This window comes from Poromitra crassiceps (genome assembly GCF_964638095.1).
Source record: "Poromitra crassiceps genome assembly, chromosome: 4".
In the NCBI taxonomy this organism is placed as follows: domain Eukaryota; kingdom Metazoa; phylum Chordata; class Actinopteri; order Beryciformes; family Melamphaidae; genus Poromitra; species Poromitra crassiceps.
Window position 1 is genome coordinate 30,725,216 of NC_139626.1, and position 12,012 is coordinate 30,737,227.

Sequence of the window (12,012 nt, forward strand, 5' to 3'; positions counted from 1 at the left end):
GCCTGCGAGCCCGCGGCACGTCCGACAGCGCAGCGTACTCCCTGCCGGGCCGGCCCACCCTGCCGCCGCCGCCTCCTCCTCCTCCTCCACTGACGCTACTAACGCTCCCTCCGCCGCCGCTGCGCCCGTCCCAGCTGGGCGCGCTGCTGCTGCTGGGCTCGGAGTCCAGCGAGCTCTGGGAGGAGCTGATGGTGGAGTAGCTGGGGGAGAGGAGGGCGCCTGGGGAAGGGAGGGGGTCTGGGGAGGGGTAATAAGGGGAGTTGTGGGGGTCTGACTCGGGGCTGTACCTGTGGTCGGGGGCTCCTAACGAGGAGGACGCTGAGGAGGACAGGGGCAGGTGCTGGGGTGGCTGCGTGGGCGGCGCCGACGACTCAGACTTGGTCTTCTCCAGGGAAAAGTAACCGCTCTCCACTCGTACCTTGCGACCACTGCTGATGGTGGTGCCATCTGGGAAAGGATCGATCCAGAGACACCTAAGCCACTTCTTAACATGCAGTGGAATCCGTATTATAACCCACTCCTAGCCGGTTGGCCTGCATGTTAAACAACAATTAGCCGGCCTACGCGCACTCCCGCGAGTCTGTATCATATTCATCTCGGTCGCCGGTGTAGGATCCGGATTAGCGCAAAAGCAGCTGCTGTTTAACTCTGGCAGCTCATGATCCTGATCATGTAGGCTAGCTGTTATGTGGGCGGGTGGTGGCACTTCACGTTCACGTAGTTTATTAATTAATTAATCGTTCGGGCAATCGCTTATATCAACGAATTAAACGAGCAAACTCACGGTTTCCTCAAGTGCTGCAAAAACGGCTTGAATTGTTTGGTAGAGGGATCCCAACGCGCTTCAGCTATGCAGGCAGGCAGGTCTGGTGCATCAGGAGGGACGCTTACTGCTGCGCTGCTTGCTTGCTCCCATGTCAGAAAAGGCTAACTTTTGTGGGGAGAAATACATTGAAAACTAGTCAGATATGACTTGAATGCCACTTGTAAAATAAATCACCCACAGTGATTGACGACGGTCCGACCACTATTTTGACTGGGCGGCTTTATGTAGCCTAACAAAGGCGGAGGCGCTCATTTTTTGGCACATTGCCACCCCTCGTGGTCGGAATGGACTCCGTTAAAACGGCATGTTTTTGAATGGAGTTTGGTTAAAGATTCGCTAAAGCTGTGTTTCAATGTAGCACAGCGCCGACGATGACTCACACGACACGACAACTATTTGCCTTGTAGGGAATAACGTGCATGCTCCCGCACACCCTCCCCCCGCCCACTGGCAGAGAGAATACTGACCATTTCCAGCTGTTTCTAAACAAGCTGTTTCTAAACCCTCATGTTTAAAAAGGTAAAACCGGAAAATATCCCAGCCAGAGATGATCCAGACTTCATGTTTAAAAGCCACTCTAGTGACAATTTCATACAAATAGAAACTGAAAGTGCAGCCAAACAAAACGGCAAGTGGCAACACATTTCTGTTGACGGTGACTTGCAAAACCATCTCAAGGTGATGTCAGTGAGACAGCAGCTTGTGTGTGTGTGTGTGTGTGTGTGTGTGTGTGTGTATGAATTTCCACGCCCTCTCCTTAAATCCTCACCGTCTTGACTGGTGACACTGGAGCCCGGGTGGCTCTGGGCCAGCTGGCTCAGACAGGAGGCGCTGCGGCTGCAGGGGATGGTGGCTCGGCTCCAGCGGGCCTCCTCTTGCCACAGGCTCGCCCGGCTGGCCGGGACGCGCTCGGCGCTGGCTATGCTGCTGGGCAGGCACGGGATGCTGCCGCCGCCGCTGCTGGTCACCGTCACCTTGGCGGGGCCGGGCTCCTGGGGAGGGGCCGGGGACGGACAGAGGGGGTGGGAGGAGGAAAGGAGATAAAGGACGGTGAGGTCGCACAAAGACTAGAGAGAAAAGGAAGACAGGTGGAAGAGAGATGAACAGAAAGGAAAATCAACAGTGAATAGTGAATGGTAAAACACATTCCATAAACGCATGACACTTTTTAAATAATGACGTCTTAGGCCGTGTGTCCATCTAGCGTCTTTTTCTGACCGTTAAACGCTGAAAGTACGCTGGGGAGCGCTGATCTCAGCGCACAATATGCAAGGAAGCAGTGTGAAAGTAACGTTAGTTCAGTGCGGTAGCTAGCTTGATAGCCGACAGCTAACATTAGCTAACAACACACTACAGTGATTAAGCTCAACACTCACCAGAAATATTAAGTGTCTAGCTGCCAATCTGCTCCCACAATTGAGCCTTTCTGTCTCTGTTGTGATAGTTTCTCCATATGATTAATTGCCAGAAAAGGAGCACCCCACACCAGCGTCTTTCTGAAAAGTTAAAATATTTTCAGCTGGGAGCCGGCGCACAAAAATGCCAGAGCGCTGTGAAAATAGATGCTGGGCGCAGCGCACTTTCTCTAGACGTCCGTGTGCGCCCGCATACGCTCGCTCCTCATTGGAAACAACTGAAAAAAGACGCCGGAGCTGATGAAAAGATGCTAGGTCGACACAGGCCTTTAACATGTACTCTACATTACACCTATTGTCTATTGCAGCGGCATCCATTCATGTGGCATGCAGTTGCCAGGTTTCATTCCAACTGATCACTAGACTGATCACTTTCAACACATTTCACTGAATAGTTTCCAGAGCAAGTTACTCTCAAAATGTAATATACTACATATTACTAGTTACTTTCATTTGAAAGTAATACGTTACTTTAAAATATTACTGTCTGTGTAGAGTTACTTATTACACTACGTTTGCATTACTTTCACCAAAATAACAGCAGTAGCAGAATGACATTGGCACCCTGGAACGATCCCGAAAAATAATTTAAACAGTCTTGAAGTCAGTGTTAAACCGTCCAACATTCTAAATGTTATCCTTTTCCTTTATTGTCATCTATAGTGGTTATTTGCATAAAAACACAATTTGATTAGGAAATTATTGTATCTTTATTTAAATGTGTGCTTTGATTAAAACAAAAACACATTTGTAACTTGTGTTACTTGACAAAGTAACTGGTATAATATTACTGAAATCCTATTGGTAATAAGTTGTATTACTGAGTGACTGCTAAAAGTAATACATTACATGTAATATGTTACTTTTGTAATGAGTTACCCCCAACACTGATAGTTTCTCCCTCTCTGTTTCAAGGTTTGCCATTCAGTTCAATCAGCTGCTGTAGTGTTTGGTTGGTTGGAAGGAAAACCAGCACTATCTTGGTCCTCCATAAGACATTATTGGACACCACTGGTGTACGGTATTTTCTTTTTTCCCCCCCATGTCTCTTGATTTTTATGTCCTGCTTTCAAGTCAAATCCAGAGTGACAGAGCAAAGGAAAATTGTTTCCATGATAAAAGCAAAATAACAAATTCTGAGAAGGGGAAGAAGGATTTGTGGTAAGGAGGAAGTCACAGGGACGGACTGCTCAACAAAGAACAAAGAGCTCCTTTATGGCAGACACACCTGTGTTATTAGAGAATACAGAGGACAAAGAACAGACAACGAAGACATTCTGTAGAATAGAAAATTTAGAAATATCATAAGGATGAAAAGAAATCATACTTACCATCTTGAAATGATTAATGAATGCAAAGTAAAGGAACAAAACACTTGCTATTGCAGTCAAAGTTTTTATGCAACCAGTACATTGCAATCACAATCCATTTGGTGATTAGCAAACCCACAGATAATTTGAGCCAATAAGAAGTGAAAGCAAGATTTTGAAAGCGACAGAGAAGCAAAGGGCCCCTCAAATATAATCTCATGGGCCCGCCCACTTCAGTCACCACCAACACGCCGCTGTGCTGAGGATCAAGACAAGGAGAGAGGTGCAAATAGCATGTTGGCTTGATTCCCCTTTCACCTAGATTGAGCGGGAGTTGAATGAGGTGTGATTTGTAAGGAGTGTGATCTGGAAGAGGAGTTTGGCCAAGCTGAACTCACGGGGGGGTGTCCGTTCATGTCTCCAGCAGAAAAGCGTGGAGCTACGCCGGCCTGCCAATCACAAAAAGCCTCTTATGTTAATGTGTGCATCTATTGCTGAGTATAATCAATACTATAATAATAATGTTATTATTATAAAATAAATGAAAGAGTTGAGGTCCAGTTCAAGTTGAGGGACCTTGAGGAGTTCCTGGCTACTTTATCCATGTTTTTTTCTTTGTCTTTTTTTGCCATAGGTCAGTGATACTCAACCCACGCCTCCTTTATGGGTAGTTCTTCTAAGTCCTCAGCGGAATTAATCAACATTTCATTCTCAAGTCAAATCAACCACACACACACACACAGACACACACACACACACCAACCCCGCAACCGTCTGAACAACCAATCACCATTGATCTCAGGTCTCGCACTTTGGAGGCGCGCGAGAAAAGTGCAAGGTGAAACTTAGCATGAACATAAAATGGCTAAAGAACGTAAGGAACGCAAATATGAAGAGGGATATGGAACATTGAAAGAGTACTGGTGCACTCTGGGTTTTTTCTTTGTGTCCATGGGTTCGGGAAAATCCATATGTCTGCTTTGTGTTAACGTCGTTTCATAATTCAAAAGGTCCAATTTGCAGCGCCATCACGGAACACGCAGCCAAGGTTGAGTATGGACTTTGTGAAAGGTGGAACATTACAGTAAGGTGGAACATTACAGTAAGGTGGAGCACTACAGTAAGGTGGAACATTACAGTAAGGTGGAACATTACAGTAAGGTGGAACACTACAGTAAGGTGTAACACTACAGTAAGGTGTAACACTACAGTAAGGTGTAACACTACAGTAAGGCAGTAAGGTGTAACATTACAGTAAGGTGTAACACTACAGTAAGGTGTAACACTACAGTAAGGTGGAGCATTACAGTAAGGTGGAACACTACAGTAAGGTGGAACACTACAGTAAGGTGTAACACTACAGTAAGGTGTAACACTACAGTAAGGTGGAGCACTACAGTAAGGTGTAACACTACAGTAAGGTGGAACATTACAGTAAGGTGGAACACTACAGTAAGGTGGAGCACTACAGTAAGGTGGAGCACTACAGTAAGGTGGAACACTACAGTAAGGTGGAACATTACAGTAAGGTGGAACACTACAGTAAGGTGGAGCACTACAGTAAGGTGGAGCACTACAGTAAGGTGGAACACTACAGTAAGGTGGAACATTACAGTAAGGTGGAACACTACAGTAAGGTGGAGCACTACAGTAAGGTGGAGCACTACAGTAAGGTGTAACACTACAGTAAGGCAGTAAGGTGGAACATTACAGTAAGGTGGAGCACTACAGTAAGGTGTAACACTACAGTAAGGCAGTAAGGTGGAACATTACAGTAAGGTGGAGCACTACAGTAAGGTGTAACACTACAGTAAGGCAGTAAGGTGGAACATTACAGTAAGGTGGAGCACTACAGTAAGGTGTAACACTACAGTAAGGCAGTAAGGTGGAACATTACAGTAAGGTGTAACATTACAGTAAGGTGGAACACTACAGTAAGGTGGAGCATTACAGTAAGGGCTGAAGAGCTGGAGACACAAACAGAACCCAACTGCTGCTGCAGGGAGGAAAGGGACGCTTATGGGATTGTGGCGCTTGCAAAAAAAAGTGTTTGTCAATGTGGCTCCGGGGGCAAGGTTATGGGGTCTGCCCTTTTTTGTCAGTAGCAACTTCTATCCAAAGGGAAATGGGAACAGAAGGCAAGCATTACAAGAGGTTTTGTATTTTAGTGCTTAAGAACAACAGAGCAATCTGGAAGGACAGAGCGACAACTTTCAGGTCCAATCCGTGACTGCAATAATTACGAGCATTTCTTGACAGAGCATTTGTTCCTGTTTCTCATTGTCAAGTGTTTGACTTTGAGGGCACTTCCCAGAAGGCAAACAGGTGTTTCTGTGCCCATGTATTGACATAGCTCGCCTGGCAGGTGTCTCCTGTCAAATGCTGCTAAAGTGGGTGGAGAGCTTTCAGGCGACAATGTGGGCTTGACACTGAGGAGGTGGGTGAACAGAGAGGCCTTATCACGAGGGTGGGTGTGTCTTTGTGACAATCTCCGCTGTGCAATCATACCTAGCAAAGGAAACTGGCCTGAGAGCAGCACAGACCAGCCCATGAGACAAAGGCTGCAAACTGACCTGAGACAAGCAACGAGCCTGAGAGCAGCACAGACCAGCCCACGAGACAATGCTGCAAACTGACCTGAGACAAGCAACGAGCCTGAGAGCAGCACAGACCAGCCCACGAGACAAAGGCTGCAAACTGACCTGAGACAAGCCACGAGCCTGAGAGCAGCACAGACCAGCCCACGAGACAATGCTGCAAACTGACCTGAGACAAGCAACGAGCCTGAGAGCAGCACAGACCAGCCCACGAGACAATGCTGCAAACTGACCTGAGACGAGCAACGAAAGCATCATCGCTCTCACAAGTTAACGACGTTAATTACACGGCTTGGCAGATTTATCTACCAGCAACTCCTGTAGTAATTTCCTACGTACACACAAAAGCAAGGAGGAGGGAGACCGGTAGGAAGGAACTGTGTCGTACTAAAATATCTTAATAACTACTGGCTGGAGTTTCCAGCTCTACAGCGACGGCTGATCCAGTTTTGGGCCCTGTCATTATAGTATTGTTTGGAAGGAAGAGCTCCTAGCAACTTCCCAATTGCTGGGGGGGGGGGGGGGGGGGAGAACAGGGGGGGGGGGGGGGGGTTCAGACAGTCGAGCCAATGAGATGAAAACATACAAAGACACAATGACAGTCAATCAGGTGGCAACAGTTCAAGGGACAGAAACTGACAAGAAGAAAGGAGTCACATAATGAAATGTAAATAGAAGCAGACGAGTCACAATTTGAAGACACTGACAGGCAGTCACACCTACACAAGGAAGCTTTGTTGATGGACGCACTGACAAAAAAACAAAAGCAGACATAAATGACGGGAAGCCACGTGGGACAAACGAGTCGAGGTCACGTCTGTGTCTCTGCTGTCCCTCTGCAAATGAGCGCGTTTGTGAAAGCTCAGTAAGGCCAGACTGATTCAGGGCACCGTCATTAGAGGAAGCAGACAATGAACTTCAGAGACTGTTTTGTGCCGTCCCCCTCCCCCTCCCCCTCCCCCTCCCCACCACCACAAGTCTGGCCTCACATCAAAAAGGAGGGAGGAAAGGAAAATGGCAACTGTATCCCAAAGTGGGTGGTCTGTGCCATACAATATCAAATGCCATGACTCCATCTTGTCATTAAAACCATGATTGCAGTGATGCACCTTTACATTGCTGTTATGTTATACTGTACAGCACCTTTACATTGCTGTTATGTTATACTGTACAGCACCTTTACATTGCTGTTATGTTATACTGTACAGCACCTTTACATTGCTGTTATGTTATACTGTACAGCACCTTTACATCACTCTGTTATGTTATACTGTACAGCACCTTTACATTGCCGTTATGTTATACTGTACAGCACCTTTACATTGCTCTGTTATGTTATACTGTACAGCACCTTTACATTGCCGTTATGTTATACTGTACAGCACCTTTACATTGCTCTGTTATGTTATACTGTACAGCACCTTTACATTGCCGTTATGTTATACTGTACAGCACCTTTACATTGCTCTGTTATGTTCAGGGATGTCAGAGATACGGCCCGCGTGCCGGATCCGGCCCGCGGGCAGGTTTCATCCGGCCCGCGAGATGTTTTGGAATATAAAAAAATAAAAATAAAAATAATAATTATTATTATTAAATTCACACCCCATTATCATGAACTACGTGTGGCTAATAAGCAAGCTAAGAGTTCATTCATAAGTTAATTAACCTGCACTACAAGGAAGTATGTCAGTAGGTCATCAGGTGTAAACAAAGCCGCCATGATGCCACGCTGGAATTGAATCGTGCATTCGGCTACCTACCAAAAAACAAAGGAATCAACAAGATGCTGTCGAAAAAGAGAAAGGTTGACACGGAATGCAGGCAGTTTCAAGAGAAATGGAAAGAGCAGTATTTCTTTTGTGAAGTAAATGGGTAAATGAGTCGAATTGATTTTAGTAAAAAAAAAAAATCCGGCCCCCATGAGGTCTCAGTTGAACAAATCCGGCCCTCTACCTAATATGAGTCTGACACCCCTGTGTTATACTGTACAGCACCTTTACATCACTCTGTTATGTTATACTGTACAGCACATGCAAGCTTGTACCCACATGAAAATGTGTGGCTGGTTTACCAGGCTACCCAGTCTCTAGTTGACTGGCTGGTTTACCAGGCTACACAGTCTCTAGTTGACTGGCTGGTTTACCAGGCTACTCAGTCTCTAGTTGACTGGCTGGTCTACCAGGCTACTCAGTCTCTAGTTGACTGGCTGGTCTACCAGGCTACCCAGTCTCTAGTTGACTGGCTGGTCTACCAGGCTACTCAGTCTCTAGTTGACTGGCTGGTTTACCAGGCTACTCAGTCTCTAGTTGACTGGCTGGTTTACCAGGCTACACAGTCTCTAGTTGACTGGCTGGTTTACCAGGCTACTCAGTCTCTAGTTGACTGGCTGGTTTACCAGGCTACTCAGTCTCTAGTTGACTGGCTGGTTTACCAGGCTACTCAGTCTCTAGTTGACTGGCTGGTTTACCAGGCTACACAGTCTCTAGTTGACTGGCTGGTTTACCAGGCTACTCAGTCCCTAGTTGACTGGCTGGTTTACCAGGCTACTCAGTCTCTAGTTGACTGGCTGCTTTACTAGGCTACTCAGTCTCTAGTTGACTGGCTGGTTTACCAGGCTACTCAGTCCCTAGTTGACTGGCTGGTTTACCAGGCTACTCAGTCTCTAGTTGACTGGCTGGTTTACCAGGCTACTCAGTCTCTAGTTGACTGGCTGGTTTACCAGGCTACTCAGTCTCTAGTTGTGCGACGCAGATAGAGACTGAGAACTGAGTCTAGCTGCCACATGGCTTGAATCCGGGCCTTCTAGCCTTTGATCATCAGCACTCCACTCTGCTGTGTGTGTGTGTGTGTGTGTGTGTGTGTGTGTGTGTGTGTGTGTGTGTGTGTGTGTGTGCCTCTCTCTCTGTTACCAAACTGAATCAATACTGCATCTACTGTATAAACATGGCTTTGAAAGATCCATCATGTTCTTACTAAAATAGTCCAAGAAAAAACAAACAGTTGTAATCACACAGAAGCAAACGTTGGCAACGCTGTGTCACTGGCAGACCAACTGCCAGGCCTCTCAGTGCACAAGCAGGACGAGTGTGTGGTGACATTGCTGAATGTTGTTTTAGAGCACAGCTGCTATCATCAGCCTGAAGTGCTTGCTTGCTTTTTGCCACTTTTTGATCCCTGCTAACCAGCTGATAGCTTAGTCAGCATTCAGGATCTCTGCTAACCAGCTGATAGCTTAGTCAGCATTCAGGATCCCTGCTAACCAGCTGATAGCTTAGTCAGCCTTCATGAGCCCTGCTAACCAGCTGGTAGCTTAGTCAGCCTGCAGGAGCCCTGCTAACCAGCTGATAGCTTAGTCAGCCTTCAGGAGCCCTGCTAACCAGCTGATAGCTTAGTCAGCCTTCAGGAGCCCTGCTAACCAGCTGATAGCTTAGTCAGCCTTCAGGAGCCCTGCTAACCAGCTGATAGCTTAGTCAGCCTTCAGGAGCCCTGCTAACCAGCTGATAGCTTAGTCAGCCTTCAGGAGCCCTGCTAACCAGCTGATAGCTTAGTCAGCCTTCAGGAGCCCTGCTAACCAGCTGATAGCTTAGTCAGCCTTCAGGAGCCCTGCTAACCAGCTGATAGCTTAGTCAGCCTTCAGGAGCCCTGCTAACCAGCTGGTAGCTTAGTCAGCCTTCATGAGCCCTGCTAACCAGCTGATAGCTTAGTCAGCCTTCAGGAGCCCTGCTAACCAGCTGATAGCTTAGTCAGCCTTCAGGAGCCCTGCTAACCAGCTGATAGCTTAGTCAGCCTTCAGGAGCCCTGCTAACCAGCTGATAGCTTAGTCAGCCTTCAGGAGCCCTGCTAACCAGCTGATAGCTTAGTCAGCCTTCAGGATCCCTGCTAACCAGCTGATAGCTTAGTCAACCTGCAGGCTCCCTGCTAACCAGCTGATAGCTTAGTCAGCCTTCATGAGCCCTGCTAACCAGCTGATAGCTTAGTCAGCCTTCATGAGCCCTGCTAACCAGCTGATAGCTTAGTCAACCTTCAGGATCCCTGCTAACCAGCTGATAGCTTAGTCAACCTTCAGGATCCCTGCTAACCAGCTGATAGCTTAGTCAACCTTCAGGATCCCTGCTAACCAGCTGATAAGCTATTCACAATGAGCACTGCGACAAATCACGTAGGCAGCATACAGAGCCCTAACCCCATTCACCTATTTCAGTCTGACTCAGGGATGCACTGTGTCAAATGCTCCTCAATATAAATACAAACTATAGAATGTGTAGCAAAACATCCCATGATGATCAAGGTAAAAGCACTTTACCATGGAGCAGGTGAGTGGCTGCATTACCTGGGGAGTGGCTGGTTCAACCTTGCGTTTCTTCTTCTGGTTCTGCTTGTTGGTCCTGGGGTAGACGGTCAGAGCCTCCTGCCACCTAGAAAGATCATCAAAACGTCAGAAAGCTCATCTGAAAGTGACGGCCCTGAAAGCATTAAATGCAGACTGTGCAAACACTGCGCCGGTGGTGGGGGTCAAAAGCCGTTGGGACAACGTTCTTTGAACCGGTATATAAATAATACTTTCGAATGGCCACTTGAGGCTGGCTCCAAAAGAGGAAGTCAGTCCCCATTCACGTACATGTTAAAATGCCAGACTATACAGCATAAATAATTAAAAAAATGGTTTTGGGCTGTATAGTAGGGCTGTGAATCTTCACTGGCCTCACGATTCAATTCGATTACGATTTAGAGGGCTACGATTCGATTCGATTACGATTAACGATGCATCTCGATGCATCTTCAATCGATGCATCACTTTTTTTCCCAATACATGATTTATCTTTTCTCACTCTCTTTTTTCTCACTGTGTGGCTACTTTTAAAATAAAAGTGCATTTGGAATTGCATTGTATTATGATCCAAATAAACAACTGCATGTACTTCCATTATATTTTATTCGATTATCTTTTCTTTTTTTTTCATAATCGATTTTTGACATTTGTGAATCGATGCAGAATCGTGCAGGTCCGCATCGCGATGCATCTTATAATCGATTATTTTTGACACCCCTACTGTATAGCTAACTTCACCTTTCATGACAGCTGTACGGGGGTGAATTTTTATACAACTGACCCGTTTACAGTAAAATAAAGACGATAAAAAAAGACCAGACAAGAGATGTTCTGGGCGTGATTGACAGGTCACCTGTCCGCAACAACCAAGATGGCAGCGGCCACAAACCAATGGATGACGTCACGGTGTCCATATTTGTATGCAGTCTACGGCTATTCCCCACTGTTGATATGGCACAGCACGGATAATACTGTTATAATTATAATATACTGTATATTATATATTATATTATAGACAGTATTATTATAATACTGTCATATTGTTATAATTATAATATATATTATATATTATATATTATATTAGACAGGGTTATAGTGTGTCATACTGTGAAATGGCACAGCACAGATAATACTGTCATACTGTTGCTATTGGAGGAGAATTTCTGTATTTTTCAACCTCTACCCTATTTTCTTAACTTGTTGTGTCCAAGTGACTCCTCGGAACAACACTTTCTGAGTTGGTTCCGGTATTGACCGGGATTGTTTCAGCTGGGAATGGCGCACCGGGCTGGAGCAGATGCAGGCAGGGCATACACGAAGCGTGCATGTATAGGTCCACTAAACGAGCTAAAGCCATCTCGGGCAATAATGGACCAAATTCAGAAATTGTTGTCCCATTAAGACACTTTGACACAAAAAGTTAGGAAAATAAGGTCCAGGTTAAAAAAATACTGAAATTCTCCTTTAACCCATTGATACCTGATGCAGCATTTGTGTGTGTATCCCTTTAAGACGTTGACGCGGTTCGCGG

General features: G+C 46.2%; 1 protein-coding gene across 2 annotated transcripts in view; it reads right to left on the bottom strand.

Annotated features, from left to right (window-relative positions):
- LOC310774586 (myosin phosphatase Rho interacting protein) overlaps nt 1–12,012 on the bottom strand; it is a 94,187-nt gene that overhangs the window by 31,485 nt on the left and 50,690 nt on the right. For both annotated transcript variants that reach the window (XM_083634675.1, XM_083634676.1), the window contains exons 5-7: nt 10,482–10,566; nt 1,596–1,818; nt 1–447 (exon numbers count right to left, since the gene is read on the bottom strand). The exon at nt 1–447 is cut by the window's left edge and continues 109 nt beyond it. In XM_083634675.1, the coding sequence (XP_083490801.1) occupies nt 1–447; nt 1,596–1,818; nt 10,482–10,566 (755 nt within the window). The remainder of the gene's footprint in view (nt 448–1,595; nt 1,819–10,481; nt 10,567–12,012) is intronic.